Source organism: Triturus cristatus, chromosome 11, assembly GCF_964204655.1.
Source record: "Triturus cristatus chromosome 11, aTriCri1.1, whole genome shotgun sequence".
Lineage (NCBI taxonomy): Eukaryota > Metazoa > Chordata > Amphibia > Caudata > Salamandridae > Triturus > Triturus cristatus.
This window is the reverse complement of record NC_140594.1, coordinates 1,169,487,292-1,169,507,040: the sequence shown is the minus strand read 5'-3', so window position 1 is coordinate 1,169,507,040 and position 19,749 is coordinate 1,169,487,292. Positions and strand designations below refer to the sequence as shown.

Here is a 19,749-nt window from a genome sequence, read left to right as displayed (position 1 = left end):
CTTCAGAACCTGAGAGGGAGACTTCAAGATGTTTAGCGTGGAAGGTAGAAATGCCGTGGCGCCATTGGTAGTCGCGGCGTGAACGCGAAAGGTGCAAGAGTGGCTGCAAGGTTTATACATCGCCACATTTGGAAATGAAGGCCATCCAGCCACATGTCCCTAAGATTATATCAATTCATGTACACCAGCCAATATTACGTGTTCAGTTGAACATGTGAAGCCGCGCACCATAAAAGATGTACCCCAGGTATGTAGATGAGAGAAAGTCCTTCATCTGGGGGAAAAGGTGACCAGCCATTCGAACTGTACATTTCAAAAGCCGTACAGAATTAACACATTTAAAATAACCATGTACAATTGGGTAAGGCTGATTGTGGAATAATAAGTGTATTGTAACTATAAATATGTTGTACTATACAAGGTGCACACCACGGTCTCCAGGACCTTGTCACACTTGAATTGTTGAATGCTTTGTGGTTACACAATTTCTCGAGATAGGAGCAGGAAAAGCAAACCCCTAGACTGCTGTATATATTTATGATTTTTGATATTTTTTCTTTTAATTAGTTACATAATAAGACTAGTTACACCATTCATTTTGACACATGACCAGTGGGAACCTGGCTTCTCCTGTGTTAAAGATTTGGCTTTTGCATTTGGAGGGGTGGTTTTGCGTCCAGTTCTGCCCATGCCCTCAGTTTAGTTTCCGCAGTACCTTCACCCATGACATCTAGAATGCCCGCGCCTGGCCTTGGACATCCTGTGCTCTGCGGTCAGCTGTCTTTATCCTCTGCCCAGGGATTTAAAAGCTGTACTGTACAGCCAACCAAACTACAGCCCTACAGTCCACCAAACTACAGCCCTACAGTCCACCAAACTACAGCTGTACAGCCGACCAAACCACAGCCCTACAGTCCACTAAACTACAGCTGTACAGCTTGCCAAACTGCAGCCCGCCAAACTACAGCCCGCCAAACTACAGCCCACCAAACTACAGCCTACCAAACTACAGCTGTACAGCCTACCAAACTACAGCCGTAAAGCTCGCCAAACTACAGCCTACCGAGCTGCAGCCGTGGAGCCCACCAAGCTGCAGCCGTGGAGCCCACCAAGCTGCAGCCGTGGAGCCCACCAAACTCTATTTGTACAGCCCATCCAACTACAGGTGCTTTCAGTCAGCCATGGTGAGGCGTCTGTCAGATTTCCCCAGCAATGGTTACATACACACAGAAAAACGTGCACAGACTCTCTCTCTGTTTTGAAAGTTTTCAAAAAATAAGTTAGTTTGAAAATATTATGTTTCTCTCACATAGTGCCCCTACCAGCCGTCCTTCCTCTCCCTTTCCACTGCCCCTTAGGCCCCTCTCGTGCACGCTGCTTGTAGTATATTGTGTTTTAACATTATATGCCAGCAAGATTGTTGGAAAATCTGAAGCTCTCGCCCCCGCCCCCAAATCTTACTGACCAAGCGCCGCCCCTGGTTTGTTTTTACCAAGACTTCCAGAGTTCATAGACCTGTTCTCACTAACATCTCATGCTAAAGGTGTGTTTGACTTTACAGGCCTCCCCCACCAGCTGCTGACGTCATTTCCGATCTGGAAAGCAACCGTGGGTTTGAGAAACAGCCCAGCTCGACGCGGCCTTTCTCCAAATCGGAATCTTCTCCTAAAGGTGAGAGATTCTTATTCCTTCCCCTCGTGGCTCGTCTTTACATCTTTCCAGCTGCTTTTGTTGTGTGTGTGTGTGTGGGGGGGGGGGTGCTTGGTGTCGGGTGTCTCCAGTTTTGGACGGCCGCAGCTCGGATATCACTGCTCATTATAGGAGCAGAACAAAAGGGCCTTCCAGCTTCCACGGCTCTAGATCACTTTTAAATGGAACCGGTGCTGCTGCTGGGAGACGGCAGAGTGTGCATGAAAGCTAACTTCTGTCCCAGGAACACGTGTTCCCGTGGTGTAGTTTATGGAGCACGAAATCTCATCTCGAGTCCTATGCTTGCACAGCCCCGCCATCTAGTGGTTGGGTACGGAACTGTCTTTGTTCTCTTCGAAACTTGTGCGTGATATGACCGACTGGAACTCATCCTCTGTACAATGCTGGGAAGGGCCGGTTCTCGTTCCGCTTGTAAGCCGGGTTAGTGTTTCAAGAACACGTCTCTTCCTTTCCACCTCCATTTCCACCCCGAAGGCCTCTGCCGCCTTCTTCACAGCTGTGTGGTGTGTGTCAATGTCGTCCGGAGGGGTTGGCCCTGAGGGGGTAGGTAGGATTCTATCTCCTTCTGAGGTGAGTCGTCCCCAACACATTACCACATCATTTCTTCCCCTTCATCTAGTCCCAAATCCGAGGGCGCCACAAAGAAAAAGCACTCTTTCTCCTGTGTCCGGTCTGTCCTGCTGCTGTTACAGCCTCTTGGGTCTCCTGACCCCTACTGGCCCCGCTTCCTTCAGAAGAGTTCTAGCTCCCTCGAAGGCCCTCATTTTCTTTATTAAAAATTCTATCTAGGTCTCCAAAGCCCTCTTCTTTGCCTCGACATTGGGTTCTACATGGAACTCTTTGCTTTCGAGGGCTCCAATCCCGCCTTCCCAATCCTCACTCGAGCCTCAGAATTCGAGGTGACCCCAGACAGTATATGTTTGGGGGCGAGGTTTTCTTTTGTGTTACAATGGGAAGTTCCCTGCGCTACTCCGACTGCATGTTTCTTCTGTGTTGAGTACCCAGGTTTTTGGTCTCAGGGTTTTTGTCTAAAAAGCTACGCTTCGGTGTCATGGGCATGTGTTTAAATGTCTTCGACAAATCAAGCTTTTTACAGACCAGCCGCACTGTGGAACTAGGTTCTTTACCATCATATGTGTCGAGTTTGATTTGGTGTACCACTCCCCCCCCCCCCCCCCCCCCCAACCTGCCGTTGTCAGAGGAACCCTTCTCCTACATCAACAAAGCCCCCTTCTTCTGTGTTTGATTTTCTAACAGCCTGACCTCTCTGTGTGCCCATTGTGTTAGAAGAATCTTGTCACTGTGAGCCAGTACCATTGGTTTAAAATACAAACCTGGGACGCAGTCTTCCAACTTATCGCCTCGTGGGAGACGAAACGCACAGACTGTATGTTCGTCGTTGAGGGCGAACGTTCGATGCCAGTTAGAATAAAATGTGCAGCGTTTACTCGTACTTCATAAATGGAGTTGAGGAACCTCAGAGATCCCACCTTGACCGATAAATATTATCTAATTATTAATCCCCTGACAAACCCCCCAAAAATCTCTCTCCAGCGCTGATCTTAGTTCGCCTCTTGACTACTTTCCGCAGTTTTTTGAGGACTTCTCGACAACTGTTCTAGAAAACAAATAGCGGAACCACTCTGATTCACCTTTGTTCCCAACAGCAGAAAAAAAGTTTAAATAGTGGGCATGCACATGGGAATTGTGGGAATACTCTGTAATTCTTAAGGGGCTCCCCTTATCTTGATGACTCCTACCTACAAGCTAACATAGATTTGAAGAGAACAAAGAGACTTCTGGACCCACATACTAGATGGCGGGATTGTGCAACGCATGTGAACCTAGAAGAGCTTCAAGCTACAAAACTATAATTCCAAGGAACTGGTTTCATATTAAATTTAGTCTGGCTGATCGCAGTGATGCCAATTTCTTGCTCCATTCTTTACACTGGACTCCTCTATGTGTTTGCTGCAGCAGTGCCCTCGGGCACTGGACTCGTCTATGCATCTGCAGTGCCCTCTGCCACTGTACTCTTCTATGCTTCTACTGCAGCAAGACCTTCTGGCACTGGACTCATCTATGTGTTTGCTGTAGCAGTGCCCTCTGGCCCTGGATTCCTCTGTGTGTTTGCTGCAGCAGTGCCCTCTGGCCCTGGATTCCTCTGTGTGTTTGCTGTAGCAGTGCCCTCTGGCCCTGGACTCCTCTGTGTGTTTGCTGTAGCAGTGCCCTCTGGCCCTGGATTCCTCTGTGTTTTTGCTGCAGCAGTGCCCTCTGGCCCTGGACTCCTCTATGTGTTTGCTGCTGCAGTGCCCTCTGGCCCTGGACTCCTCTGTGTGTTTGCTGCTGCAGTGCCCTCTGGCCCTGGATTCCTCTGTGTGTTTGCTGCAGCAGTGCCCTCTGGCCCTGGACGCCTCTGTGTGTTTGCTGCAGCAGTGCCCTCTGGCCCTGGATTCCTCTGTGTGTTTGCTGTAGCAGTGCCCTCTGGCCCTGGATTCCTCTGTGTGTTTGCTGCAGCAGTGCCCTCTGGCCCTGGATTCCTCTGTGTGTTTGCTGCAGCAGTGCCCTCTGGCCCTGGATTCCTCTGTGTGTTTGCTGTAGCAGTGCCCTCTGGCCCTGGACTCCTCTGTGTGTTTGCTGCAGCAGTGCCCTCTGGCCCTGGACTCCTCTGTGTGTTTGCTGCAGCAGTGCCCTCTGGCCCTGGACGCCTCTGTGTGTTTGCTGCAGCAGTGCCCTCTGGCCCTGGACTCCTGTGTTTGCTGCTGCAGTGCCCTCTGGCCCTGGATTCCTCTGTGTGTTTGCTGCTGCAGTGCCCTCTGGCCCTGGATTCCTCTGTGTGTTTGCTGCAGCAGTGCCCTCTGGCCCTGGACGCCTCTGTGTGTTTGCTGCAGCAGTGCCCTCTGGCCCTGGACTCCTCTGTGTGTTTGCTGCAGCAGTGCCCTCTGGCCCTGGACTCCTCTGTGTGTTTGCTGCAGCAGTGCCCTCTGGCCCTGGACTCCTGTGTGTGTTTGCTGCAGCAGTGCCCTCTGGCCCTGGACTCCTGTGTTTGCTGCAGCAGTGCCCTCTGGCCCTGGACTCCTCTGTGTGTTTGCTGCTGCAGTGCCCTCTGGCCCTGGATTCCTCTGTGTGTTTGCTGCAGCAGTGCCCTCTGGCCCTGGACGCCTCTGTGTGTTTGCTGCAGCAGTGCCCTCTGGCCCTGGACTCCTCTGTGTGTTTGCTGCAGCAGTGCCCTCTGGCCCTGGACGCCTCTGTGTGTTTGCTGCAGCAGTGCCCTCTGGCCCTGGACTCCTCTGTGTGTTTGCTGCAGCAGTGCCCTCTGGCCCTGGATTCCTGTGTGTTTTTGCTGCAGCAGTGCCCTCTGGCCCTGGATTCCTGTGTGTTTTTGCTGCAGCAGTGCCCTCTGGCCCTGGATTCCTCTGTGTGTTTGCTGTAGCAGTGCCCTCTGGCCCTGGATTCCTCTGTGTGTTTGCTGTAGCAGTGCCCTCTGGCCCTGGATTCCTGTGTGTTTTTGCTGCAGCAGTGCCCTCTGGCCCTGGATTCCTCTGTGTTTGCTGCAGCAGTGCCCTCTGGCCCTGGATTCCTCTGTGTGTTTGCTGTAGCAGTGCCCTCTGGCCCTGGACGCCTCTGTGTGTTTGCTGCAGCAGTGCCCTCTGGCCCTGGATTCCTCTGTGTGTTTGCTGCAGCAGTGCCCTCTGGCCCTGGATTCCTCTGTGTGTTTGCTGTAGCAGTGCCCTCTGGCCCTGGATTCCTCTGTGTGTTTGCTGCAGCAGTGCCCTCTGGCCCTGGACTCCTCTGTGTGTTTGCTGCAGCAGTGCCCTCTGGCCCTGGACTCCTGTGTTTGCTGCAGCAGTGCCCTCTGGCCCTGGACGCCTCTGTGTGTTTGCTGCAGCAGTGCCCTCTGGCCCTGGACGCCTCTGTGTGTTTGCTGCAGCAGTGCCCTCTGGCCCTGGACTCCTGTGTTTGCTGCTGCAGTGCCCTCTGGCCCTGGATTCCTCTGTGTGTTTGCTGCTGCAGTGCCCTCTGGCCCTGGATTCCTCTGTGTGTTTGCTGCAGCAGTGCCCTCTGGCCCTGGACGCCTCTGTGTGTTTGCTGCTGCAGTGCCCTCTGGCCCTGGACTCCTCTGTGTGTTTGCTGCAGCAGTGCCCTCTGGCCCTGGACTCCTCTGTGTGTTTGCTGCAGCAGTGCCCTCTGGCCCTGGACTCCTGTGTTTGCTGCAGCAGTGCCCTCTGGCCCTGGACTCCTGTGTTTGCTGCAGCAGTGCCCTCTGGCCCTGGACTCCTCTGTGTGTTTGCTGCTGCAGTGCCCTCTGGCCCTGGATTCCTCTGTGTGTTTGCTGCAGCAGTGCCCTCTGGCCCTGGACGCCTCTGTGTGTTTGCTGCAGCAGTGCCCTCTGGCCCTGGACTCCTCTGTGTGTTTGCTGCAGCAGTGCCCTCTGGCCCTGGACGCCTCTGTGTGTTTGCTGCAGCAGTGCCCTCTGGCCCTGGACTCCTCTGTGTGTTTGCTGCAGCAGTGCCCTCTGGCCCTGGATTCCTCTGTGTGTTTGCTGCAGCAGTGCCCTCTGGCCCTGGATTCCTCTGTGTGTTTGCTGTAGCAGTGCCCTCTGGCCCTGGATTCCTCTGTGTGTTTGCTGTAGCAGTGCCCTCTGGCCCTGGATTCCTGTGTGTTGTTGCTGCAGCAGTGCCCTCTGGCCCTGGATTCCTCTGTGTGTTTGCTGCAGCAGTGCCCTCTGGCCCTGGATTCCTCTGTGTGTTTGCTGTAGCAGTGCCCTCTGGCCCTGGACGCCTCTGTGTGTTTGCTGCAGCAGTGCCCTCTGGCCCTGGACTCCTCTGTGTGTTTGCTGCAGCAGTGCCCTCTGGCCCTGGACTCCTCTGTGTGTTTGCTGCTGCAGTGCCCTCTGGCCCTGGACTCCTCTGTGTGTTTGCTGCAGCAGTGCCCTCTGGCCCTGGACTCCTGTGTTTGCTGCAGCAGTGCCCTCTGGCCCTGGACTCCTGTGTTTGCTGCAGCAGTGCCCTCTGGCCCTGGACTCCTCTGTGTGTTTGCTGCAGCAGTGCCCTCTGGCCCTGGACTCCTCTGTGTGTTTGCTGCAGCAGTGCCCTCTGGCCCTGGACGCCTCTGTGTGTTTGCTGCAGCAGTGCCCTCTGGCCCTGGACTCCTCTGTGTGTTTGCTGCAGCAGTGCCCTCTGGCCCTGGACTCCTCTGTGTGTTTGCTGCAGCAGTGCCCTCTGGCCCTGGACTCCTCTATGTGTTTGCTGCTGCAGTGCCCTCTGGCCCTGGACTCCTCTGTGTGTTTGCTGCTGCAGTGCCCTCTGGCCCTGGATTCCTCTGTGTGTTTGCTGCAGCAGTGCCCTCTGGCCCTGGACTCCTCTGTGTGTTTGCTGCAGCAGTGCCCTCTGGCCCTGGACTCCTCTGTGTGTTTGCTGCTGCAGTGCCCTCTGGCCCTGGATTCCTCTGTGTGTTTGCTGCAGCAGTGCCCTCTGGCCCTGGACGCCTCTGTGTGTTTGCTGCAGCAGTGCCCTCTGGCCCTGGACTCCTCTGTGTGTTTGCTGCAGCAGTGCCCTCTGGCCCTGGACGCCTCTGTGTGTTTGCTGCAGCAGTGCCCTCTGGCCCTGGACTCCTCTGTGTGTTTGCTGCAGCAGTGCCCTCTGGCCCTGGATTCCTCTGTGTGTTTGCTGTAGCAGTGCCCTCTGGCCCTGGACGCCTCTGTGTGTTTGCTGCAGCAGTGCCCTCTGGCCCTGGACGCCTCTGTGTGTTTGCTGCAGCAGTGCCCTCTGGCCCTGGACTCCTCTGTGTGTTTGCTGCAGCAGTGCCCTCTGGCCCTGGACTCCTCTGTGTGTTTGCTGCAGCAGTGCCCTCTGGCCCTGGATTCCTCTGTGTTTGCTGCAGCAGTGCCCTCTGGCCCTGGACTCCTCTGTGTGTTTGCTGCTGCAGTGCCCTCTGGCCCTGGACTCCTGTGTTTGCTGCAGCAGTGCCCTCTGGCCCTGGACTCCTCTGTGTGTTTGCTGCAGCAGTGCCCTCTGGCCCTGGACGCCTCTGTGTGTTTGCTGCAGCAGTGCCCTCTGGCCCTGGACTCCTCTGTGTGTTTGCTGCAGCAGTGCCCTCTGGCCCTGGATTCCTCTGTGTGTTTGCTGCAGCAGTGCCCTCTGGCCCTGGACTCCTGTGTTTGCTGCTGCAGTGCCCTCTGGCCCTGGATTCCTCTGTGTGTTTGCTGCTGCAGTGCCCTCTGGCCCTGGACTCCTCTGTGTGTTTGCTGCAGCAGTGCCCTCTGGCCCTGGACTCCTCTGTGTGTTTGCTGCTGCAGTGCCCTCTGGCCCTGGACGCCTCTGTGTGTTTGCTGCAGCAGTGCCCTCTGGCCCTGGACTCCTCTGTGTGTTTGCTGCAGCAGTGCCCTCTGGCCCTGGACACCTCTGTGTGTTTGCTGTAGCAGTGCCCTCTGGCCCTGGACTCCTCTGTGTGTTTGCTGCAGCAGTGCCCTCTGGCCCTGGATTCCTCTGTGTGTTTGCTGTAGCAGTGCCCTCTGGCCCTGGACTCCTCTGTGTGTTTGCTGCAGCAGTGCCCTCTGGCCCTGGATTCCTCTGTGTTTGCTGCAGCAGTGCCCTCTGGCCCTGGATTCCTCTGTGTGTTTGCTGTAGCAGTGCCCTCTGGCCCTGGACTCCTCTGTGTGTTTGCTGCAGCAGTGCCCTCTGGCCCTGGACTCCTGTGTTTGCTGCAGCAGTGCCCTCTGGCCCTGGACTCCTGTGTTTGCTGCAGCAGTGCCCTCTGGCCCTGGATTCCTCTGTGTGTTTGCTGCAGCAGTGCCCTCTGGCCCTGGACTCCTCTGTGTGTTTGCTGCTGCAGTGCCCTCTGGCCCTGGACTCCTCTGTGTGTTTGCTGCTGCAGTGCCCTCTGGCCCTGGACTCCTGTGTTTGCTGCAGCAGTGCCCTCTGGCCCTGGATTCCTCTGTGTGTTTGCTGTAGCAGTGCCCTCTGGCCCTGGATTCCTCTGTGTGTTTGCTGTAGCAGTGCCCTCTGGCCCTGGATTCCTCTGTGTGTTTGCTGTAGCAGTGCCCTCTGGCCCTGGATTCCTGTGTGTTTTTGCTGCAGCAGTGCCCTCTGGCCCTGGATTCCTCTGTGTGTTTGCTGCAGCAGTGCCCTCTGGCCCTGGATTCCTCTATGTGTTTGCTGTAGCAGTGCCCTCTGGCCCTGGATTCCTCTGTGTGTTTGCTGCTGCAGTGCCCTCTGGCCCTGGATTCCTCTGTGTGTTTGCTGCAGCAGTGCCCTCTGGCCCTGGACTCCTCTGTGTGTTTGCTGTAGCAGTGCCCTCTGGCCCTGGACTCCTCTGTGTGTTTGCTGCAGCAGTGCCCTCTGGCCCTGGACGCCTCTGTGTGTTTGCTGCAGCAGTGCCCTCTGGCCCTGGATTCCTCTGTGTGTTTGCTGCAGCAGTGCCCTCTGGCCCTGGACTCCTCTGTGTGTTTGCTGCAGCAGTGCCCTCTGGCCCTGGACTCCTGTGTTTGCTGCAGCAGTGCCCTCTGGCCCTGGACTCCTGTGTTTGCTGCAGCAGTGCCCTCTGGCCCTGGACTCCTCTGTGTGTTTGCTGCAGCAGTGCCCTCTGGCCCTGGACGCCTCTGTGTGTTTGCTGCAGCAGTGCCCTCTGGCCCTGGACTCCTCTGTGTGTTTGCTGCAGCAGTGCCCTCTGGCCCTGGACGCCTCTGTGTGTTTGCTGCAGCAGTGCCCTCTGGCCCTGGACTCCTCTGTGTGTTTGCTGCAGCAGTGCCCTCTGGCCCTGGACTCCTGTGTTTGCTGCAGCAGTGCCCTCTGGCCCTGGACTCCTGTGTTTGCTGCAGCAGTGCCCTCTGGCCCTGGACTCCTCTGTGTGTTTGCTGCTGCAGTGCCCTCTGGCCCTGGATTCCTCTGTGTGTTTGCTGCAGCAGTGCCCTCTGGCCCTGGACGCCTCTGTGTGTTTGCTGCAGCAGTGCCCTCTGGCCCTGGACTCCTCTGTGTGTTTGCTGCAGCAGTGCCCTCTGGCCCTGGACGCCTCTGTGTGTTTGCTGCAGCAGTGCCCTCTGGCCCTGGACTCCTCTGTGTGTTTGCTGCAGCAGTGCCCTCTGGCCCTGGACACCTCTGTGTGTTTGCTGTAGCAGTGCCCTCTGGCCCTGGATTCCTCTGTGTGTTTGCTGCAGCAGTGCCCTCTGGCCCTGGACGCCTCTGTGTGTTTGCTGCAGCAGTGCCCTCTGGCCCTGGACTCCTCTGTGTGTTTGCTGCTGCAGTGCCCTCTGGCCCTGGATTCCTCTGTGTGTTTGCTGCAGCAGTGCCCTCTGGCCCTGGACTCCTCTGTGTGTTTGCTGCAGCAGTGCCCTCTGGCCCTGGACTCCTCTGTGTGTTTGCTGCAGCAGTGCCCTCTGGCCCTGGACTCCTCTGTGTGTTTGCTGTAGCAGTGCCCTCTGGCCCTGGACGCCTCTGTGTGTTTGCTGCAGCAGTGCCCTCTGGCCCTGGACTCCTCTGTGTGTTTGCTGCAGCAGTGCCCTCTGGCCCTGGACGCCTCTGTGTGTTTGCTGCAGCAGTGCCCTCTGGCCCTGGATTCCTCTGTGTGTTTGCTGCAGCAGTGCCCTCTGGCCCTGGACTCCTCTGTGTTTGCTGCTGCAGTGCCCTCTGGCCCTGGATTCCTCTGTGTGTTTGCTGCAGCAGTGCCCTCTGGCCCTGGACTCCTCTGTGTGTTTGCTGTAGCAGTGCCCTCTGGCCCTGGATTCCTCTGTGTGTTTGCTGCAGCAGTGCCCTCTGGCCCTGGATTCCTCTGTGTGTTTGCTGTAGCAGTGCCCTCTGGCCCTGGATTCCTCTGTGTGTTTGCTGCAGCAGTGCCCTCTGGCCCTGGACTCCTCTGTGTGTTTGCTGCAGCAGTGCCCTCTGGCCCTGGACTCCTGTGTTTGCTGCAGCAGTGCCCTCTGGCCCTGGACTCCTCTGTGTGTTTGCTGCAGCAGTGCCCTCTGGCCCTGGACTCCTGTGTTTGCTGCAGCAGTGCCCTCTGGCCCTGGACTCCTGTGTTTGCTGCAGCAGTGCCCTCTGGCCCTGGACTCCTCTGTGTGTTTGCTGCAGCAGTGCCCTCTGGCCCTGGACTCCTGTGTTTGCTGCAGCAGTGCCCTCTGGCCCTGGACTCCTCTGTGTGTTTGCTGCAGCAGTGCCCTCTGGCCCTGGACTCCTCTGTGTGTTTGCTGCTGCAGTGCCCTCTGGCCCTGGACTCCTCTGTGTGTTTGCTGCAGCAGTGCCCTCTGGCCCTGGATTCCTCTGTGTGTTTGCTGCTGCAGTGCCCTCTGGCCCTGGACTCCTGTGTTTGCTGCAGCAGTGCCCTCTGGCCCTGGATTCCTCTGTGTGTTTGCTGCAGCAGTGCCCTCTGGCCCTGGACGCCTCTGTGTGTTTGCTGCAGCAGTGCCCTCTGGCCCTGGACTCCTCTGTGTGTTTGCTGCAGCAGTGCCCTCTGGCCCTGGACTCCTGTGTGTGTTTGCTGCAGCAGTGCCCTCTGGCCCTGGACTCCTCTGTGTGTTTGCTGCAGCAGTGCCCTCTGGCCCTGAATTCCTCTGTGTGTTTGCTGCAGCAGTGCCCTCTGGCCCTGGACTCCTCTGTGTGTTTGCTGCAGCAGTGCCCTCTGGCCCTGGACTCCTCTGTGTGTTTGCTGCAGCAGTGCCCTCTGGCCCTGAATTCCTCTGTGTTTGCTGCAGCAGTGCCCTCTGGCCCTGGACTCCTCTATGTGTTTGCTGCAGCAGTGCCCTCTGGCCCTGGATTCCTCTGTGTGTTTGCTGCAGCAGTGCCCTCTGGCCCTGGATTCCTGTGTGTTTTTGCTGCAGCAGTGCCCTCTGGCCCTGGATTCCTCTGTGTGTTTGCTGCAGCAGTGCCCTCTGGCCCTGGACGCCTCTGTGTGTTTGCTGCAGCAGTGCCCTCTGGCCCTGGACGCCTCTGTGTGTTTGCTGCAGCAGTGCCCTCTGGCCCTGGACTCCTGTGTTTGCTGCAGCAGTGCCCTCTGGCCCTGGACTCCTCTGTGTGTTTGCTGCAGCAGTGCCCTCTGGCCCTGGATTCCTCTGTGTTTGCTGCAGCAGTGCCCTCTGGCCCTGGACTCCTCTGTGTGTTTGCTGCTGCAGTGCCCTCTGGCCCTGGACTCCTGTGTTTGCTGCAGCAGTGCCCTCTGGCCCTGGACTCCTCTGTGTGTTTGCTGCAGCAGTGCCCTCTGGCCCTGGACGCCTCTGTGTGTTTGCTGCAGCAGTGCCCTCTGGCCCTGGACTCCTCTGTGTGTTTGCTGCAGCAGTGCCCTCTGGCCCTGGATTCCTCTGTGTGTTTGCTGCAGCAGTGCCCTCTGGCCCTGGACTCCTGTGTTTGCTGCTGCAGTGCCCTCTGGCCCTGGATTCCTCTGTGTGTTTGCTGCAGCAGTGCCCTCTGGCCCTGGATTCCTCTGTGTGTTTGCTGTAGCAGTGCCCTCTGGCCCTGGACTCCTCTGTGTGTTTGCTGCAGCAGTGCCCTCTGGCCCTGGACTCCTCTGTGTGTTTGCTGCAGCAGTGCCCTCTGGCCCTGGACTCCTCTGTGTGTTTGCTGCAGCAGTGCCCTCTGGCCCTGGACTCCTCTGTGTGTTTGCTGCAGCAGTGCCCTCTGGCCCTGGATTCCTCTGTGTGTTTGCTGCAGCAGTGCCCTCTGGCCCTGGACTCCTGTGTTTGCTGCAGCAGTGCCCTCTGGCCCTGGACTCCTGTGTTTGCTGCAGCAGTGCCCTCTGGCCCTGGATTCCTCTGTGTGTTTGCTGCAGCAGTGCCCTCTGGCCCTGGACTCCTCTGTGTGTTTGCTGCTGCAGTGCCCTCTGGCCCTGGACTCCTCTGTGTGTTTGCTGCTGCAGTGCCCTCTGGCCCTGGACTCCTGTGTTTGCTGCAGCAGTGCCCTCTGGCCCTGGATTCCTCTGTGTGTTTGCTGTAGCAGTGCCCTCTGGCCCTGGATTCCTCTGTGTGTTTGCTGTAGCAGTGCCCTCTGGCCCTGGATTCCTCTGTGTGTTTGCTGTAGCAGTGCCCTCTGGCCCTGGATTCCTGTGTGTTTTTGCTGCAGCAGTGCCCTCTGGCCCTGGATTCCTCTGTGTGTTTGCTGCAGCAGTGCCCTCTGGCCCTGGATTCCTCTATGTGTTTGCTGTAGCAGTGCCCTCTGGCCCTGGATTCCTCTGTGTGTTTGCTGCTGCAGTGCCCTCTGGCCCTGGATTCCTCTGTGTGTTTGCTGCAGCAGTGCCCTCTGGCCCTGGACTCCTCTGTGTGTTTGCTGTAGCAGTGCCCTCTGGCCCTGGACTCCTCTGTGTGTTTGCTGCAGCAGTGCCCTCTGGCCCTGGACGCCTCTGTGTGTTTGCTGCAGCAGTGCCCTCTGGCCCTGGATTCCTCTGTGTGTTTGCTGCAGCAGTGCCCTCTGGCCCTGGACTCCTCTGTGTGTTTGCTGCAGCAGTGCCCTCTGGCCCTGGACTCCTGTGTTTGCTGCAGCAGTGCCCTCTGGCCCTGGACTCCTGTGTTTGCTGCAGCAGTGCCCTCTGGCCCTGGACTCCTCTGTGTGTTTGCTGCAGCAGTGCCCTCTGGCCCTGGACGCCTCTGTGTGTTTGCTGCAGCAGTGCCCTCTGGCCCTGGACTCCTGTGTTTGCTGCAGCAGTGCCCTCTGGCCCTGGATTCCTCTGTGTGTTTGCTGCAGCAGTGCCCTCTGGCCCTGGACTCCTCTGTGTGTTTGCTGCTGCAGTGCCCTCTGGCCCTGGACTCCTCTGTGTGTTTGCTGCTGCAGTGCCCTCTGGCCCTGGACTCCTGTGTTTGCTGCAGCAGTGCCCTCTGGCCCTGGATTCCTCTGTGTGTTTGCTGTAGCAGTGCCCTCTGGCCCTGGATTCCTCTGTGTGTTTGCTGCAGCAGTGCCCTCTGGCCCTGGACGCCTCTGTGTGTTTGCTGCAGCAGTGCCCTCTGGCCCTGGACTCCTCTGTGTGTTTGCTGCAGCAGTGCCCTCTGGCCCTGGACTCCTGTGTTTGCTGCAGCAGTGCCCTCTGGCCCTGGACTCCTGTGTTTGCTGCAGCAGTGCCCTCTGGCCCTGGACTCCTCTGTGTGTTTGCTGCTGCAGTGCCCTCTGGCCCTGGATTCCTGTGTGTTTGCTGCAGCAGTGCCCTCTGGCCCTGGACGCCTCTGTGTGTTTGCTGCAGCAGTGCCCTCTGGCCCTGGACTCCTCTGTGTGTTTGCTGCAGCAGTGCCCTCTGGCCCTGGACGCCTCTGTGTGTTTGCTGCAGCAGTGCCCTCTGGCCCTGGACTCCTCTGTGTGTTTGCTGCAGCAGTGCCCTCTGGCCCTGGACACCTCTGTGTGTTTGCTGTAGCAGTGCCCTCTGGCCCTGGATTCCTCTGTGTGTTTGCTGCAGCAGTGCCCTCTGGCCCTGGACGCCTCTGTGTGTTTGCTGCAGCAGTGCCCTCTGGCCCTGGACTCCTCTGTGTGTTTGCTGCTGCAGTGCCCTCTGGCCCTGGATTCCTCTGTGTGTTTGCTGCAGCAGTGCCCTCTGGCCCTGGACTCCTCTGTGTGTTTGCTGCAGCAGTGCCCTCTGGCCCTGGACTCCTCTGTGTGTTTGCTGCAGCAGTGCCCTCTGGCCCTGGACTCCTCTGTGTGTTTGCTGTAGCAGTGCCCTCTGGCCCTGGACGCCTCTGTGTGTTTGCTGCAGCAGTGCCCTCTGGCCCTGGACTCCTCTGTGTGTTTGCTGCAGCAGTGCCCTCTGGCCCTGGACGCCTCTGTGTGTTTGCTGCAGCAGTGCCCTCTGGCCCTGGATTCCTCTGTGTGTTTGCTGCAGCAGTGCCCTCTGGCCCTGGACTCCTCTGTGTTTGCTGCTGCAGTGCCCTCTGGCCCTGGATTCCTCTGTGTGTTTGCTGCAGCAGTGCCCTCTGGCCCTGGACTCCTCTGTGTGTTTGCTGTAGCAGTGCCCTCTGGCCCTGGATTCCTCTGTGTGTTTGCTGCAGCAGTGCCCTCTGGCCCTGGATTCCTCTGTGTGTTTGCTGTAGCAGTGCCCTCTGGCCCTGGATTCCTCTGTGTGTTTGCTGCAGCAGTGCCCTCTGGCCCTGGACTCCTCTGTGTGTTTGCTGCAGCAGTGCCCTCTGGCCCTGGACTCCTGTGTTTGCTGCAGCAGTGCCCTCTGGCCCTGGACTCCTCTGTGTGTTTGCTGCAGCAGTGCCCTCTGGCCCTGGACTCCTGTGTTTGCTGCAGCAGTGCCCTCTGGCCCTGGACTCCTGTGTTTGCTGCAGCAGTGCCCTCTGGCCCTGGACTCCTCTGTGTGTTTGCTGCAGCAGTGCCCTCTGGCCCTGGACTCCTGTGTTTGCTGCAGCAGTGCCCTCTGGCCCTGGACTCCTCTGTGTGTTTGCTGCAGCAGTGCCCTCTGGCCCTGGACTCCTCTGTGTGTTTGCTGCTGCAGTGCCCTCTGGCCCTGGACTCCTCTGTGTGTTTGCTGCAGCAGTGCCCTCTGGCCCTGGATTCCTCTGTGTGTTTGCTGCTGCAGTGCCCTCTGGCCCTGGACTCCTGTGTTTGCTGCAGCAGTGCCCTCTGGCCCTGGATTCCTCTGTGTGTTTGCTGCAGCAGTGCCCTCTGGCCCTGGACGCCTCTGTGTGTTTGCTGCAGCAGTGCCCTCTGGCCCTGGACTCCTCTGTGTGTTTGCTGCAGCAGTGCCCTCTGGCCCTGGACTCCTGTGTGTGTTTGCTGCAGCAGTGCCCTCTGGCCCTGGACTCCTCTGTGTGTTTGCTGCAGCAGTGCCCTCTGGCCCTGAATTCCTCTGTGTTTGCTGCAGCAGTGCCCTCTGGCCCTGGACTCCTCTGTGTGTTTGCTGCAGCAGTGCCCTCTGGCCCTGGACTCCTCTGTGTGTTTGCTGCAGCAGTGCCCTCTGGCCCTGAATTCCTCTGTGTTTGCTGCAGCAGTGCCCTCTGGCCCTGGACTCCTCTGTGTGTTTGCTGCAGCAGTGCCCTCTGGCCCTGGATTCCTCTGTGTTTGCTGCAGCAGTGCCCTCTGGCCCTGGATTCCTGTGTGTTTTTGCTGCAGCAGTGCCCTCTGGCCCTGGATTCCTCTGTGTGTTTGCTGCAGCAGTGCCCTCTGGCCCTGGATTCCTCTGTGTGTTTGCTGCAGCAGTGCCCTCTGGCCCTGGATTCCTCTGTGTGTTTGCTGCAGCAGTGCCCTCTGGCCCTGGATTCCTGTGTGTTTTTGCTGCAGCAGTGCCCTCTGGCCCTGGACTCCTCTGTGTGTTTGCTGCAGCAGTGCCCTCTGGCCCTGGACTCCTGTGTTTGCTGCAGCAGTGCCCTCTGGCCCTGGACTCCTCTGTGTGTTTGCTGCAGCAGTGCCCTCTGGCCCTGGACTCCTCTGTGTGTTTGCTGCAGCAGTGCCCTCTGGCCCTGGACTCCTCTGTGTGTTTGCTGCAGCAGTGCCCTCTGGCCCTGGATTCCTCTGTGTGTTTGCTGCAGCAGTGCCCTCTGGCCCTGGACTCCTCTGTGTGTTTGCTGCAGCAGTGCCCTCTGGCCCTGGACTCCTGTGTTTGCTGCAGCAGTGCCCTCTGGCCCTGGACTCATCTATGTGTTTGCTGCTGCAGTGCCCTCTGGCCCTGGACTCCTCTGTGTGTTTGCTGCAGCAGTGCCCTCTGGCCCTGGATTCCTCTGTGTGTTTGCTGCTGCAGTGCCCTCTGGCCCTGGACTCCTGTGTTTGCTGCAGCAGTGCCCTCTGGCCCTGGACTCCTCTGTGTGTTTGCTGCAGCAGTGCCCTCTGGCCCTGGACTCCTCTGTGTGTTTGCTGCAGCAGTGCCCTCTGGCCCTGGACTCCTCTGTGTGTTTGCTGCAGCAGTGCCCTCTGGCCCTGAATTCCTCTGTGTTTGCTGCAGCAGTGCCCTCTGGCCCTGGATTCCTCTGTGTGTTTGCTGCAGCAGTGCCCTCTGGCCCTGGACTCCTCTGTGTGTTTGCTGCAGCAGTGCCCTCTGGCCCTGGACTCCTGTGTTTGCTGCAGCAGTGCCCTCTGGCCCTGGACTCCTCTGTGTGTTTGCTGCAGCAGTGCCCTCTGGCCCTGGACTCCTCTGTGTGTTTGCTGCAGCAGTGCCCTCTGGCCCTGGATTCCTCTGTGTGTTTGCTGCAGCAGTGCCCTCTGGCCCTGGACTCCTCTGTGTGTTTGCTGCTGCAGTGCCCTCTGGCCCTGGACTCCTCTGTGTGTTTGCTGCAGCAGTGCCCTCTGGCCCTGGACTCCTGTGTTTGCTGCAGCAGTGCCCTCTGGCCCTGGACTCATCTATGTGTTTGCTGCTGCAGTGCCCTCTGGCCCTGGACTCCTCTGTGTGTTTGCTGCAGCAGTGCCCTCTGGCCCTGGATTCCTCTGTGTGTTTGCTGCAGCAGTGCCCTCTGGCCCTGGACGCCTCTGTGTGTTTGCTGCAGCAGTGCCCTCTGGCCCTGGACTCCTCTGTGTGTTTGCTGCTGCAGTGCCCTCTGGCCCTGGACTCCTCTGTGTGTTTGCTGCAGCAGTGCCCTCTGGCCCTGGACTCCTGTGTTTGCTGCAGCAGTGCCCTCTGGCCCTGGACTCCTCTGTGTGTTTGCTGCAGCAGTGCCCTCTGGCCCTGGACTCCTGTGTTTGCTGCAGCAGTGCCCTCTGGCCCTGGACGCCTCTGTGTGTTTGCTGCAGCAGTGCCCTCTGGCCCTGGACGCCTCTGTGTGTTTGCTGCAGCAGTGCCCTCTGGCCCTGGACTCCTCTGTGTGTTTGCTGCAGCAGTGCCCTCTGGCCCTGGACTCCTCTGTGTGTTTGCTGCTGCAGTGCCCTCTGGCCCTGGACTCCTCTGTGTGTTTGCTGCTGCAGTGCCCTCTGGCCCTGGACTCCTCTGTGTGTTTGCTGCTGCAGTGCCCTCTGGCCCTGGACTCCTCTATGTGTTTGCTGCTGCAGTGCCCTCTGGCCCTGGACTCCTCTGTGTGTTTGCTGCTGCAGTGCCCTCTGGCCCTGGATTCCTCTGTGTGTTTGCTGCAGCAGTGCCCTCTGGCCCTGGACGCCTCTGTGTGTTTGCTGCAGCAGTGCCCTCTGGCCCTGGACTCCTCTGTGTGTTTGCTGCAGCAGTGCCCTCTGGCCCTGGATTCCTCTGTGTGTTTGCTGCAGCAGTGCCCTCTGGCCCTGGACTCCTCTGTGTGTTTGCTGCAGCAGTGCCCTCTGGCCCTGGACGCCTCTGTGTGTTTGCTGCAGCAGTGCCCTCTGGCCCTGGACTCCTGTGTTTGCTGCAGCAGTGCCCTCTGGCCCTGGACTCCTCTGTGTGTTTGCTGCAGCAGTGCCCTCTGGCCCTGGATTCCTCTGTTTTTGCTGCAGCAGTGCCCTATGGCACTCTGCCACTTTACTCATCGATGCATCTGTTGCAGAAAGACTCTCTGGCACTGTGCCCATCTACTCCTTTATGCTTCTGTTGCTGCAAGACCCTCTGGGACGGTCTCATCTACCCATCTATGCATCCAGGCCCTCTGGCACTGTGCTCACCTGTGCTCCTCTATGCTCCTGTGGCTGCAAGGTTCTCCGGCTCCGGGCCCTTCTGGCCTGGAGATCCTAAACAGGCCAGCGCATCATCACCCTAGGACTCATTAGGTTGTGATCTGAGTAGCATCGCTGGTGCCTCACCACTTGGACTGCTAAGCTGAGACTTTCACTCAGACCTCCTTCCAGATTAGCCAATGTTTGCATTAACGCCATTTGGATCGTGATGAGACCAAACCCACAACGCCCTAATGGGCCAGCCGCCGCTTGCTTGCTTGCTTGCTTGCTTACTATGTACAGTGTTGTGCTGTCTTTTGAGGATACAGCTGGCCCTTAGAGTGATAAGGTTCCATTCCTTGGTAGTGGCACAAAAGTATGCCCAACACAGTTCATCGGCTTCAGTTGATGAGAGACTGAGTCACACTGTGAGAATTTATATGTAAATCTGCTAAATGCACAATTGCGGCATTAATCTGCTGGGCTATCTGAATCATTGTTTCTGTTCATCAAAAAGAGGTAACCACTCTCTAATAGCTGCAGTCTTGATAAGCTGCCAGGAGAGAGCAGTGCCAGGCTCTTTGACGCTAATCCCTGAATGAAACGCACTATGTTGCCATGGGTAAAGCATTGAACCACGCCACGGGTATTTAAAACCTTATTGTGCAAAGCTGTTTGGGTAACTTGCCATCATATAATGTACAGTCTGAGCAAATAACCCTTTCTGATGCATAGTCTGAATGTTCTGTCAGCCACCGCTGCTGCTGTGAGGAGCGTCCTGGCTTCTCCATTTAGGCCAGTTCTGCAAGCCTGCGTTTCCAAAGTTTTAACAATGTAACTTCCAGGGGAGTCCTGTCAACAAGGTGTCCACTGGGGTCATGCCCTGCAGCGGACTACTGCCATTGTATCAGTGTCCAGCAGTGCCATACCACCAGAGTGTCCACTGTCACTGTAGCACAAGGGTGTCCACTAATACCATGTTCGAGGCATATGAGCTGCTGCAGTCACATTATTGCATTAGATCGCCGCCTAGTGTTGGGTCTGGATGTTGCACGTTGTTGTCTTGGAAGAGTCTTCGAGATCTCACGAGATAGGTGACTCCTCCCCTGGACTACAGTGCGCATGGACAGCTCCTCCATCGTCCGATTGTTTTTTTCCGCCATCGGGTTCGGATGTACTTCTGCGACGCCAACTTCGACTCCGAAGTTTTCAACTTTCTTCACAGCAAATCAAAGTATCTCGACGGGATTGCTCTCCGGTCGATACCCTATAACTTTACAAGACTTTATTTCTCATATTTCCATCGACACAGGCCTCCGGGCCTATCGACTCCACTCGGGCCTCGGGCCCATGGAAATGACCCCCTTCAAAAAATGCCCCCAGTGTGGTGCTAAATACCCACACACGGATCATCACCCGGTGTGCAACAGATGCCTATCTCCGGAGCATAAAGAAGAAGACTGCTAAGCCTGCGCACTCTTCCGTTCCAAAAAGACAATCAGGAACCGAAGGGCCCATCGACAAGCGATGCATCGACAAGCAGCAGCACCGGCACCAGAACCGGACGATATCTTCGACGACCCCTCGGATGCGA

The 19,749-nt window shown here is 57.7% G+C and overlaps 1 protein-coding gene across 2 annotated transcripts in view; it reads left to right on the top strand.

The window, feature by feature from the left end:
- The window catches only part of CCDC50 (coiled-coil domain containing 50), a 172,987-nt gene that overhangs the window by 113,586 nt on the left and 39,652 nt on the right, over positions 1-19,749 (top strand). For both annotated transcript variants that reach the window (XM_085635870.1, XM_085635868.1), the window contains one exon: positions 1,562-1,671. In XM_085635870.1, coding sequence (XP_085491996.1) covers positions 1,562-1,671 — 110 coding nt within the window. The remainder of the gene's footprint in view (positions 1-1,561; positions 1,672-19,749) is intronic.